The sequence below is a fragment of the Condylura cristata genome, unplaced genomic scaffold, assembly GCF_000260355.1.
Source record: "Condylura cristata isolate star-nosed mole 26May11 unplaced genomic scaffold, ConCri1.0 scaffold00051, whole genome shotgun sequence".
Lineage (NCBI taxonomy): Eukaryota > Metazoa > Chordata > Mammalia > Eulipotyphla > Talpidae > Condylura > Condylura cristata.
The window spans coordinates 1,715,786-1,729,563 of record NW_004567152.1 but is presented as its reverse complement, the minus strand read 5'-3'; the positions used below and the strand labels follow the sequence as shown (position 1 = coordinate 1,729,563).

Here is a 13,778-nt window from a genome sequence, read left to right as displayed (position 1 = left end):
AAAGGAGGACATATTATGATTAAGGGTTTGAAACAACTCAAATATAAATATAAATATAAATATAAATATAAATATAAATATAAATATAAATATAAATATAAATATATATATACCGAATGATGCAATATGGAGGTACAGAAGACACTTAATATCAGAATATAAGGGTACACTGGTAACAACACAATAAACTTGGTACCCTAATACCCCACTTACAATTAATGGAGATATCAAAAAGGCAAAGTACAAGGAAATGAGTTTTAAATGAGGAGTTGTAGGGGAAGATACTTGCAATATAGACTCATAATAAAAAGCAAGAAAAATCCCAAATAAAGAACCTAACAGAGCTCTCCCTGGTGGAGCAATGGGTTAAAGCACAACACAATGAAGCTGTCCACAGTCACTGCAGCATGAGCTCTATCCCTGGCCAGGGAGGTGTCTCAAATGGTGTAGCAGACCTCTCTTGTCCTGCTTGCCGCTTCCCTGAGCTTTATTTATTTGTGCATACAGAACTGGGTACAGGCCAGAGGTGCAGGGGCAGTGAGAGGATTCACCAGACATAGTGGGGAATAGAACAGGCAGATCAATGAAGTACACGGCTGAGAGGAGCAGCAGGTAAGAGAGGAGAGGTCTGAGACGCCATGTGGATCACCTCTGGGGCGGTGCTCGAGCTCACACTTAAGTGGCTGCAGCTAGCTTGCAGTGATGCATCCTAACCCACTGCACCACCAGGGAGGGCCAGCAGTGTATTTTAATCAGTCTGCCTGTTCTGCTTCCTGCTCTGTCTCTGGTGAATCCTCTCTTCCCCTGCCACTCTGGCCTGTACCCCAGTTCTTATATGCATACACAAATCAAAATAAATAAATAAATAAAATAAACCTAGTATTAATTACAGCTGAAACAACCTGAAAAAGAAAATAAGGCCTTAAGTTAGTATAAGATAATAAAAATGAGAGGAAATGAAAGAGATCAAAAGAACACAAAAATCAATGAAACTAAAAGTTGGTTCTTTGAGAAGATAAAAATATAGATAAACCAGGCCCTCCCTGGTGGCACAGTGGGTTAAAGCACAGCACTAAGAAGCTAAAGCCATTTCAGCATGAGCTCAATCCCCAGCCCTGGAGGTGACCCACATGGCGTGGCAGGCCTCTCCTGACCCCACCCGCTGCTCCCCTCAGCAGTGTACTTCATCAGTCAGCCTGTTCTGCTCCCCACTCTGTCTCTGGTGAATCCTCTCACCACCCCTGCACCTCTGGCCTGAACCCCAGTTCTGTATGCATAAATAAATTATTTAAAAAAATGGATAAACCTTTAGTTAGGCTAATAAACAGAATAGTGTTAATAAACTAAATCACAAATGAAAAAGGAAAAATTACTACAAATAGCACAGTAATACAAAGATAATAACATATGAACAATTATGTGCCAATAAATACAATAAGCTTACATAAATGGGTAAATTTCTAGATCAACATAATCTACCAAGACTAAATCAAGAAACTGAGGAACTGAATAAAACAATCACAAACATGGAAATTGAAACAATAAAAAGCTTTCAAGATTAGATGGCTTCATAAATGAATTCTATCAAACTTTTAAAGAAAAGGCTAATGAATGCCCACTTTGTTCAAACTGTTTTTAAAATACAATGAGTTGTACCTAACACATGCTATGATATCAACATTATCTTAGTAATGAAAATCAGTCAAAGTACAAGAAAATTATAAACCAATATCCCAGATGAAGCTTAATGTAAAAATTTTCAACAAAATACTAGCAAATCAAATTCAATAGTATAACACACTATAATTGAGTGGGATCCATCCCAAGGATACAACTGGATGATTTTTTTTTTTTGAAGATTTGTTTTATTTATGCATAGAAGACCTGAGGTACAAGCCAGAGGTTCAGGGGGTTAAATGATTCACCAGAGAGAGTAGGGAACAGAGCAGGTAGATTGACTGAAATAAAATGCAGAGGGGAGCAGCAGGCAAGACAGGAGATGTCTGCTATGATGCAACACCTGGGGTCAGCTCCCTGGCTGGGATTGAACTCATGATGCAGTAGCTGTGGATAGATTCTTAGGCTGGAACTTAGGCTGAAACTTAACACCTTGCACCACCAGGGAGACGCACAGGATGGTTTAATACACTTAAATCAATTAACAATATACAAAAGTAAACAACAAAAGTAACGGTAAAAGTAAGAGAGAGAGCATTTGGCAAGATTCAGCACAATTTTGATAATCACCTTAATCAAGATGGACACATGGCGAACAGATGGTTCATCTCAATATAATGAACGCCATATTATATATAATACTAAATGGTGAAAAACTGAAAGCTTTTCCCAAAAGAGCCAGCATAAGACAAGCATGCCCACTGTCACCATCTGTTTAACTTAGTACTACAGTTTTTGACCACAACCATCAGACAAACACAGGTAATAAACACAGGAACCCAAGTAGGCAAAAAAAGAAATTAAATTATCACCATTCATAGATCATGTTTTATATATGTTACATAAAGAAGCACCTAAAAACTCCATCATCAATATACAAATATTCATACATCTTTTACATACTAATAACAAAGAAGCAAAAGAAATTAATAACTCCCATTTGTAATTGCTTTAAATATAATTAAATGCCTCAGAATCGACATAAGAAAGGAAGTAAACTTAACAATGTAAGTACCAATAGATGAAGGAGAGCCTGTGCTCATGGATGGGGAGAATCAGTATAACCAAAATTACTATCTTTCTAAAAATGATATACAAATTTAAAGTAATCCCCATCAAAATTCCAGCAATACTGTTCAAAGAAACTGAACAAAACGACTGAAATTTATCAAATTGCAAAGGCAATTCTAAAGAAAGAGAAATAGAGGTATATTACCTGACTCCAAACTTTACTCTAAAGCAACAATACTAAAATCAATACAATATTGGCAAAGAAAGATAAACAGACCAACAGAACAGAAACAAAAGTCCAGAAATAAATCCAGGCATATACTAGCACCTAACCCATGATAAAACATCCATGACCATAAAGGGAGAAAAAAGAGAGTCTCTTTAGTAAATGGTACTGGGAAAACAGAAAAGCAACATAAAAGAATGGAGTTAAATTACTTGCTAATATTACCAACAAAAATAAATTCCAAATGGATTAACTAGTTATTAGATCTGCCTTGTTCTAAAGAGGAACTCTGAAGACAAACATACAGGTAGAAAACTATGTGAATGTGAAAAACAGTGAATGTCAAACCTAAGAAACCCCTAGAACAGATCTTCATTCACATCCCACAGAAAAAGCAACCTTGCCATGCTAGGATTCTAGACTCTAGAATTGTGAGAGGAAATTTCTGCTGTGATACTTTGTTACAGCAATACTAACACACAGTTACTAAAGAAGCAACAGTAACAAAAAGCAAAAGCAACAAACTGGAGAGGGGGATATAACCTGAAATAAAGAAAAGCAAGATACTATTATTTAAAATTCAAATTTAAACTAAATTCAAATTTTAAAATTTAAGCTAAATTCAAACAGAAAATATTAAAAGAATTTAAAAAAAAAATTGGGCCCTCCCTGGTGGCGCAATAGGTTAAGGCCCAGCACTGCAAGCTAGCACAGCTGCTTCAGTGCAAGTTCAATCCTGGCCCCGGAAGTGATCCACATGGCTGGCAGACCTCTCCTGATCCAACCGCTGCTCCCCTCAGCAGTGTACTTCATCATTTTGCCTGCTCTGCTCCCCACGCTGACTCTGGTGAGTCCTCTCACTGCCCCTGCACCTCTGTCTTGTAACCCAGTTCTGTATGCATAAATAATAAATAAATCTTAATAAAAAAAAAAAAATAAAAAAAATCAGAAATGTATAGGTCATACATAGGGAGGGGTGTTAAACAGTTAATACAAACCTTCTATGGCCTTCTATGAGGGCAAGAAGTTGGAATTACTTGACAAAGACTTTAAATCTGCTAATATGTCCAACAACAAAAAAATGGCCACTGAAGAGTACAAAATCAATGTCTGAACAAATAGATAGTATAAATAACTTCACAGAAATCATAAAAATTTCCTTGTAGGCTCTCCCTAGTATTGCAACAAGTTAAAGCACCATATTATAAAGCTCTCCGAAGCCACTGCAGCACGAGTTTGATCCCCAGCCAGGGAGCGACCCACATGGCATGGCTGACCTCTCCTGACCCACCCACTGCTCCCCTCAGCAGTGTATTTCTGTAGATCTGCCTGTTCTGCTCCCCATCCTGTCTCTGGTGAATCCTCTCACCCACCATATCTCTGGCCTGTATCCCAGTTCTATAAGCATAAATAAATCGTTAAAAAAAAATTTCCTTGTAAGAGTTCAACAGCAGATTCCAGCAGGTAAACACACTTAAATAGGCTAACATTATCCAATCTTATTTGAAAAAAGAAAAAAAACAATGAAGAGAAAAGAAAGAACAGTCTCAGCAACCTCAAGATATCACAAAGTATACCAATTTACAGATAATGGAAAAAGACTATTTTAAAAAATAATGTTTAAACTTCCCAAGGATGAATACCATTAACACAGATATCCAAAAAGTTCAACCAATTTCAAAAAGAATTCAAAGAAATTCATACCTAGATATATCTGCTAAAGGCCAAAGCCAATGAAAACCTTGAAACCAGTGAGAAAAGTAACTGATTAATACAAGTGAACCTCACTAAAGTAATTGCTGTCTTCTCGCTTACTAGAGACCAGCAAGCTTATTTCCAGTGTCAAAAAAAGGAATGTCAGTCAAGAATTCTACATGTAGCAAATTAACCTTCAAAAATGAAAAAGAAATTAAGACATTCTCTTATAAAATCTGGGATTAGAAATCTTTGCTAGTAGGTCTGCTTCACAAGAAATACTAAAGAATCTTCAGACAGTAACCTAACTAAATACACACACAAAAGAGCACAGCTAAAGGTACAGGTAATTACAAAGGCAAGTAAAAAGACAGTAAAATATATATATATATATTTCTACATATAGCAAATGTTTTCTATACTTAACTCCTTTTTCTCCTGAGTTAAAAGACAACTACACACAACAGTAATTATAAATACATGTTGCTAGGCACACAAAATATAAAGATATAATTTGAGACATCAACAGTCTGAAGATGGGGAAGAAACAAAATATAGACACAAATTTTTTACATGCAACGGAGATTAGTTGGTATTAATTATATTAGTTGGTAAAATACTGCTCTCAATTTAGAACACCCCAGGAAAACCACTGAGAAAATAATATATATATATATATAAAATATATAAATATATATGAATTTAAATGATACATTTTAATTTAATGGTACCTACCATCAAGTAGGTAATTGAGTTTAATGTCCTCCCATGTGGCCTAATGGAGGAATTGAGGAACAAAAACCAAAAACAATTTTTATAAATTCTTTATAAATTTTTTATAAATTCTACCTCATTAGTGATTGTATTAAATGTAAATTGATTAAGCCTTCTCATCAAAAGGCAGAGAACTGACAGAATGGATAAAAACAAAATTCAATGCTATGTCGTATCTGAGAGATACAGTTTAGACTCAAAAACACAAATAGGTTGAAAGCAAACAGATGCACATATTATACACAAACAGTAACTAAAAGAAAACAAGAGCACCTATACTTATATCAGATAAAATGGACGCTAAAGCAAGAGTTACCTGAAATAAAGGATATTTTATAACGACATCACGATAATGAAATTACCATTAAATGTAAACTACTCTTAATATTTCAGGAGATATACAATGTGTCAGGAACTACTGCAGATCCCACAGGTTAAGGGCTCAGTCCCAAAAGACTGCCACCACCGTATCAGATGATGTATAGAAGAACTGGGGTAGCGGCCAAGGTACATGAGATAAGAGGATTCACCAGACGCAGAGTGGGGAGCAGAACAGGCAGAATGAATGACGGGCAGCAGATAAGACAGGAGATTTCTGCGACACTATGTGGGTCACCTCCCTGGTTGGGGTCCAACTGATGTAGCAGTGACTACAGGCAGCTTCATCATGCTGTGCTTTATTTAACCCCCTGTACCACCGGGGAAGGCCCTCAGATGTCAATTTAAATCCAAGCTATCACCTATGCTTTTTTTAAAAAAAGATTTATTTATTTATGCATACAGAACTGGGGTACAGGCCAGAGGTACAGGGGTAGTGAGAGGATTCACCAGAGACAGAGTGGGGAGCAGAACAGGCAGATTAATGAAGTACACTGCTGAGGGAGAGGAGCAGGTGAGATAGGAGAGCTCTGCTGTGCCATGTGTATCACGTCCAGGACTGGGGATCGAACTCATACGGAAGCAGCTGCAGCGAGCTGGCAATGCTATGTCCTAACCCGTTGTGCCACCAGGGAGGGTCCTCACTTACACTTCGCCAACCAACTATTAGTTGGAGACTCTCACAACTCACCTCTCAGGTTCAATAATTTGCTAGAAAAGCCCACAGTACTAAAGTAAACATTACTTATTAGTTTACTGGTTTATTATAACAGGATACAAGTGGAAAAGACACTTAAGGCAAATGACAAGGAAAGAAATAAAGACACTTTTACACCATGCCTCTCTAAAGTGTGTCATCCTCCCAGCACCTCAATGTGTCCACCAACACAGTTGAGTTGAACCACTTTAGGGTTTTGTTTTGTTTTTTAATGGAGATTTTACAATGTAGGCATGACTAATTTAAATCACTGACTATGCGTGATTAAGGTCAACATCCAGTACCCTCTCCTCTCCAAAGACCTTGTTGTGAGGCTGAAAGTTTCAGCCCTCTAATTACTTATCAACTTATCAGCTCCCCAGTCAACCTCCACCTTATCCTTAGGAGTTTTACAAGCATCAGGTGTGGTAGAAAGGGGTTTGTTCAGAATAAGAAAAGACATTACTTTAAACCTTTATCAATATGTAGTTACTTCAAGAACTAGGAACAAAACCCAAGTAGTTTATTGTTTATTAGAGGTTTGCACCAAGATGAAGACCAAACATGTATTTCTTATTATATCACAGTATCATGGACATATATGAACCTAATAATATATCCAAACTACAAGAAGCAAAAACTGACAAAAGTGATACAAATAAACAATTCAACAATAGTTAGAGAATTCAATACCCCTTCCAATAATGGACAGAAAAACTTGGCAGAACTAGGAAATAGGAAAACAAATGTAAGAGGACTTAATTAAAATCATACAAATGGTATTCTTGAACCATATAGAATTAAATTAGATATTAACAACTAAGAGAAATGTAGGAAATTCACACATATATGAAAACCAATAAACACTCCTAAGCCATGGGTTCATAGAAGAATTCACAAGAGAAAATACAAATACTTCCAGATGCATGAAAACTGAAATACGGCATCCTAAAACTTAAGGAGTATAATTAAAGTAGCATATAAAAGAAAACACATAGCTGTTAAGTACTATATTTTAAAGGTATCAAATTAATAATCATACCTTACGACAAGAAAAGAAGTAACTATAGTTGAGGCTGGTTAAAGGAAAATAATAAAAGCTAGAGCAAGAGAAACAAAGAATGAAACATCGAACCAGAAAGCTGGACCTTTGAAAAGGTAAACAATATTGACAAAACCTTAATTAAACTGGTCAAGAGGAAAAGAGACTCAAAGTGCTAAAACCAGAAATGAAGGCAGGACCAACTTTACTGACCTAAAAAGGGCCAAGACAGAATACTACAAATTCCAATTAATTAAACTAGATCAACTGGAAAAACTCCTAGAAAGATACAAATCCTCAAAATTGGTTTAAGAAATAGAAAATCTGGTACCTCCCTCATAATGTAGAGATTAAAGACACAGTGCTACCAAGCTACTGCTGTCACAACAAGTTCCACCCATAGCCCACCAGGGGCCAACCCACAAGGCAGCAGACCTTTTTTTTTAATCTCTCCTACTGCTCCCCTCAGCAGTAGCAGTGTATTTCAGTTGTTCTGCCTGTTTTGCTTCCCACTCTCTTACTGGTGAATCCCACCCCCCCCCCCCGTACCTCTGGCCTGTACCCCAGTTCTTTTAGGCATAAACAAATCTTTTCAAAATTTTTTCAAAAAATTAATACCAACCCTTCATAAACAAGCATTTTCCAAAGCCGGAATTACCCAAATATCAGCATTAGATAGATACTAAGAAACTACAGACTCAGTATCCTTCATAATTATAACTGCAAAAGCTCAGCAAATACTAGAAAGACAAACACAGGAGCATGTAAAAATGTTTATACACCATGACCATGTGTATGCACAGTTTAACATTCTAAAAGTAATGTTATATCTATCACCACATTAGTAAAATAAAAAGCAAAACAACACCTAATCATCTCAAAATATGTAGAAAAAAACATTTGACGAAAGCTAACATCTGCTCCTGATAAAAATTCTCAGCAAGCAAGAAGCAGAAGGAAACTTCTTCAATCTGATAACAGTCAACACAGCATATTAAGTGAAAGAAGACAGTCACAAAGAACTTCATACACTGATTAAGAAACATCCAGAATTGGCAAAGCCATACAGATAGAAAATAAATTAGTGCTTGCCATGGGTTGAGCACTGGGGCACAGTGAAAACTGGGAGTGACTGCTAACAGGTACAAGGTTTCTTTTTAGAAGTGATAACAAATATTCTCAGATTAGATGTTATGATTGAACTAATCAATATACAAAGATGTACTTAATGTAATGGAAAAGCACAAAATGTATGGCATAGAAATCATATAAACATAAATATAACTTGTGCCTCAAAAGCTATCCTCATCACAGATCTACTGTAAACAGAGTTGATCACTTCCAAATAACATTTATCATGCATAATCAATGTCTTACTATCCACTGCAAAAAATAGGGAACAAAAATCTCTGAGAAAACTTTTTTCCTCTACTTACACAAAGTCAATCAAGTTTACTTGAACAAAATCACCTAGAGCTGGGATGTGTAAATCTTTGAGCAGAGCTGAACGGAACAGGAGCCCTGACACTTACCTCCAGCTCTTCACTGTCTTTGGGTTTTTCCTCAGAGGTCTGTTTTACAAAGTCAGGGATAAGGATTTCCAGCGTGGCTCGAGCTATGAAAAGAAAAGTCCCAGGGTGAGAGCATGGACCCAGGCCTCTTCCCACTCACTGCACAAAGGTTCCTGTGCCGGATCACAAGCCCCCATGGCTCAGGGTAGGGAAAGGGCTCTGGGAAGCAACAGTTAGGGCCAACAGAGGATACATCCCAAGAACAAACATATCCCAAAAAGAGACAGTTGAGCAAGCACCAGGCTACAAGCCACCTCACAAGTGCACCAACAATGTGTGCTTTTGTGTGGAGGTTATTTGTAGTAGGCCAGGGAGGAGAAAGCTGTGGAAGAGGGAACACTGTGATGGCATGAGAGCAAACGGCGCAGCAAGACCTGGATGGAGGAGGGAGGACTAAAGACTAAGCAGGCTACAGAAATTGTAGCAGGGAGAAGCAGTCAGTTGGATGGACACTCTGGGAGGGAGCAGCTGCTTCCCGGAGGGACAGAGCACAAAGATGGCTACTTGATGAACACAAGCAGAGGGAACAAGGCAACCACCTGCCACTGGGATGGGAAACTGAAGCATCTCCAGAGGGTAAGGTGTTGCATGTGAAACCACTCCCAACACGCTGGGAGTCTAGAGAGCAGCTGTTATTTGAGCAGAAGAAGTGGGTCTCCCCTGGGGAGAAGTAAAGCAGAGCCATGTCCACACAGACCTTACTCTGTGTGTTATCTGCTCCCTATCACAGTCACAGCCAGTTGTCCAACTGAAAAGTCTTTTGGCAAAATCCTCTACAATGGAAGGAGGCTTCATGGACTGGGGTGGAATGTAAGCTCAGCAAAGTCCCACTGAGGGAAGGACAGTAATGTACTATTCTTATCTTTAGCATACACCCTCATAAGAAAGCAACACCAAGGGAAATCTGGAGTCCTGTGAACAAAAACACTCACTGACCCCAACACCTACTTAGACTGTGATAAAACTGACACACTTCACTTTCTAAAGAGCAGAACTGCTCTGGAAAACAAGATGGCAATGACAGAAATTTTGAGATTCAATCAATGGATGTCAGGGCCTAGGGCCAAACACCCACACTGCAATGTGGTCCACTCTCCAGAGAGATTAAACAATCCTAATTATGGGCTAAAATGGCTTCTTGGAAAGAATGCCCACCACCAGTGCTGAGAAGAAAGTAAACACAGGTACATGGTCAAAAAGAGCAATGGATTTTAACCAAAAAACATATGCTTTCCCAGGAATCTGCTCAGTGAATGGTAGACCCAATTTGGAGAATAGAGGGCTCAGGAAACAGTCCTCATAAATGTCAAAACCACTCAGTGAGAAAGTTAACAGCATGCTGATCCACCAGATTCTTGTCTAGCCTTGTAAGCCCACATTCTGCTTGACTGAAACACACACCCACTCTAAAATGTATATTCATTCTAAATATACCCTGATATCAATGACTGGCAGGATAAGGGCAGGAGATTGTAGCCCTGTTGCCAATGTGTAGCGAAAGGACCTTCTACTTTTATAGCTCACATATTACTTTCTCTGAATCTTTTCCAATGAGCACATAATTTTTAAAACTCAAAGCTGAAGATGACATAAATAAAACTAATTTGCTCCACCCACACTCCTCCCAGCTGGGCTACAGCTAGCTCAGCCCTCCCTAGTCAAGGGAGGGGCAGACCCAATAAACAGTATGGGCCTCTGATACCCAATCACATTACCAGCTTTATTCTTCGCAAGTTTTTTGCTGCTTGCAGTTCCAGATCCATAGGTCACACCATCAATGGTCACGGAGGCACCAAAAGGTTCACTTGGGTTCTCTTAAAATTAAAATTACTGTTTTAAAATACACTAGAGCCAAGAATTAAAAGGCTGCACACACACATACACACAATCTGTTCAACCAACAGACGAGTTAAGACAGGACTGCCCCCCCCCCCAAAAAAAGAGTACCTGCTGTTAGACCTGAGGGTTCCCCTGAGGTGTGGTGATGGGCTATAGAGGGATGGTCAGCAAGCAGAAGAGTACTTTGAGGAAAATCATGGGAAATGGGGGACACCATGGGGTAGCATGCTGGAGGCGAAACATGAGGTCTGAGGCAGAGTTGCCAGGGCCAGGGACCATTATCTCTGAAAGATGAAAATGGGAATGGGGAGGAGCCAAGGTGCACAGATGTACTGAGCCAAAGAAGCAAGAAGCAAAAGGTTCTCGTTCCCAAGGGGAAATTAAACTGCTTTTCACAGAAATGTGATTGAGAATGACTGCAGAAGAAAACTGGCAGGTGTAGGATGAGGCCCTGAATCCCGCTGTGGGTATTAGGAGACACAGTCACAGGCCTTTCTCACAGAAAGGCAGCTTGGGCTTGACAAGAGAAAGGCAAGGTCAGGGATGCAGACAGAACAACAAGCAGGGGGATTCACTCTCACTCTTTCGTGGGCACACTTCCATGAAAATGAACTGCTCTGCAGCGCAGTTCTCCCTGCCCTTTCATTTCTAGTCTTGCGGAATGGAGTTAGCACTCAAAGCAACTGCCTCTCCAGCTGACCAAAGTAACATGTGTGATCCTTTAGGACCGAGATGGTGAAGGTCAAACTTACCACATTCAAAGAAATTATAAACAGGGCGGACCTTGAGGACACGCTGCATGTACTCGTGCAGGATGCAGACCTCGGATTTCCCATTGGGGTTAATGACAAATTCTGTGACAAGAAGGACCATCTCAGCAATGGTGCAAGGACTCGATGCAAGCTGGCACCTGGGACTTGGCACCATACAAGTTCCCAAGTCATTCACTACATTAGGGACTCTCCACCATGAATGTGGGAGAGTAAATATAAACTTTGAATTAAAACATTCCGGGAACAACAAATGAAAATTAATAGCATCACACACACAAAATAACAGCATGAATGCCTGCCGATGTTAAAATTCATAAGCCCCAATTTACCTTTCTTTGTGGGTGCATCTTGCACAGATAACGTAATAAGTTTCTGATTGGCTGGCAGAATGGGCCTCTCTGACTCGGCTTGTTTCCGTTTCATTTCCCGGTTGAACTGCCGCCGCTCAGCCCAGGTCCTAAATTTCTTCACAGTAACTTGCTCAAAGTCAAAACGCTTCTCCAAGTAATTCCGAAATTCCTCAAGATCTATACAAAATTAACCATATACCATATATCAAATTACTAACATTCAATGTAAAAAAAAAAATCACACTTCTTCTGCCCACACAGCAAACTGCAATGTGCTGCCCATCAAACCCACATTAAAATGAAGTGGTACCCCCTACTACCTGTTCCCTGTTCCGTCTGAAGGAATGGAAAAAGTAGGTTCTTCTTTCTGCCAGTTCAAATTATTCTGGCAGGTCCCTTATGCAGCGATGTCTGGGGCATCATTTTAGTTTATGTGGAACAACATAAAAATTTTAAGAGAAAAAGCTTTAAAAAGGAAATTTCCAGGGCCTTTCTCCTGTATCTAAACAGGTCACTGAGAACCACCAACAGCAGCGGAGTGGCCATCTGCAGTGTCCACTACCCACCGCTCTTGCTACCTCATGTGCACTCCATTAGCTACCCCTGGCCACCCCCACACTCAACAATACACCCATTGGCTCTCATCACGCCACCCTGCATGAGGTCCCTGGTCCAGCCCTATAGTTCATTCAGATACTTTGTGTGCTGTTCAGTGAAGTCTCAGGCCCCCTGCTCTTAGCACTGTAAACACATACCCCTTTCTCTCTCAGAGGACCACCTGACAGCCCAGTGTAAGCTCACCAGAGGAAGGTGGACAGAAGGTCTGTGCGTAAGACTGAGATATGTATGGTTACATCAAGAAATTGTGAAACCATATACTTAACTATAAGTCCCAACCACAGCTTTCTTTACAAGAACTACATGTGGAAATCAAATACTAGTAGCCATCTCTTGTATGAGAGAGAAGTTAGACAAAGAAGGCAAGGTATTTTAAAAAACAGAAACACATTCAGGTGTCACATGTGCATAAAAGCTGTTATGAAGAAATGAACTATTAAGTCAGAAAGGGTAAGTTCCCTTCTGGTTGTATTCCTGATGATGACCCAACTTGGGTGGGGGAGGGAAGACCCCCCCACGCCCCCCGCCCCATGCCATACAGAGTGGTTGAGGAGAGACAAGTGTGTCCAGTCACTGGAAAGCTGGGGAGACAGAAAAACAACCTGTACTCCCCCCAGACACTCAAGGCATCATTCTCCTCAGAGGCCTCTGTTTCTCTCTAGGAATGGGATGTGGCTTTCCTCCCTCTCTGCCCCCAGAAGCAGAACTCCCCTTCTTCACAACAGCACCCTCACCCCAGCTCTTCCAGGGTCTATCACACAGAAGTTATGAAAGAGGTCAAGTAGCAATACTTTAAAATCCTGAAACCTCAAAGTCGTCTTTGAAAGAAATTCAGGTCGACTAAAACAGGTTTGTTATTACTGAAGAGTCGACTAAGATGGAATGGGTAGAATTATGCCAACAATGAAAAACATGGACACACAGTCCAAAAATTAATTCCAGAAATCAAGAGGGCCGACTCCATGTATTGAAGATACTCTAAAGGCATCAGGACATATATCCAAATATATGGGAGGACATGCTACTGAAAAAACAAGCTTCAAGAAAGATCGTAAAAGCAACTGGAAAGAAAGGTCAGTCTGCACTATTACGAACTGTCTCCATGGCAGCACCAGCACTTAGGCCCT

At 39.6% G+C, this 13,778-nt stretch overlaps 1 protein-coding gene across 1 annotated transcript in view; it reads right to left on the bottom strand.

Moving 5' to 3' along the window:
* DGCR8 (DGCR8 microprocessor complex subunit) overlaps positions 1–13,778 on the bottom strand; it is a 39,941-nt gene that overhangs the window by 15,182 nt on the left and 10,981 nt on the right. Inside the window, exons 6-9 of the mRNA XM_004694977.2 lie at positions 12,013–12,210; positions 11,663–11,764; positions 10,787–10,885; positions 9,033–9,115 (exon numbers count right to left, since the gene is read on the bottom strand). Coding sequence (XP_004695034.1) covers positions 9,033–9,115; positions 10,787–10,885; positions 11,663–11,764; positions 12,013–12,210 — 482 coding nt within the window. The remainder of the gene's footprint in view (positions 1–9,032; positions 9,116–10,786; positions 10,886–11,662; positions 11,765–12,012; positions 12,211–13,778) is intronic.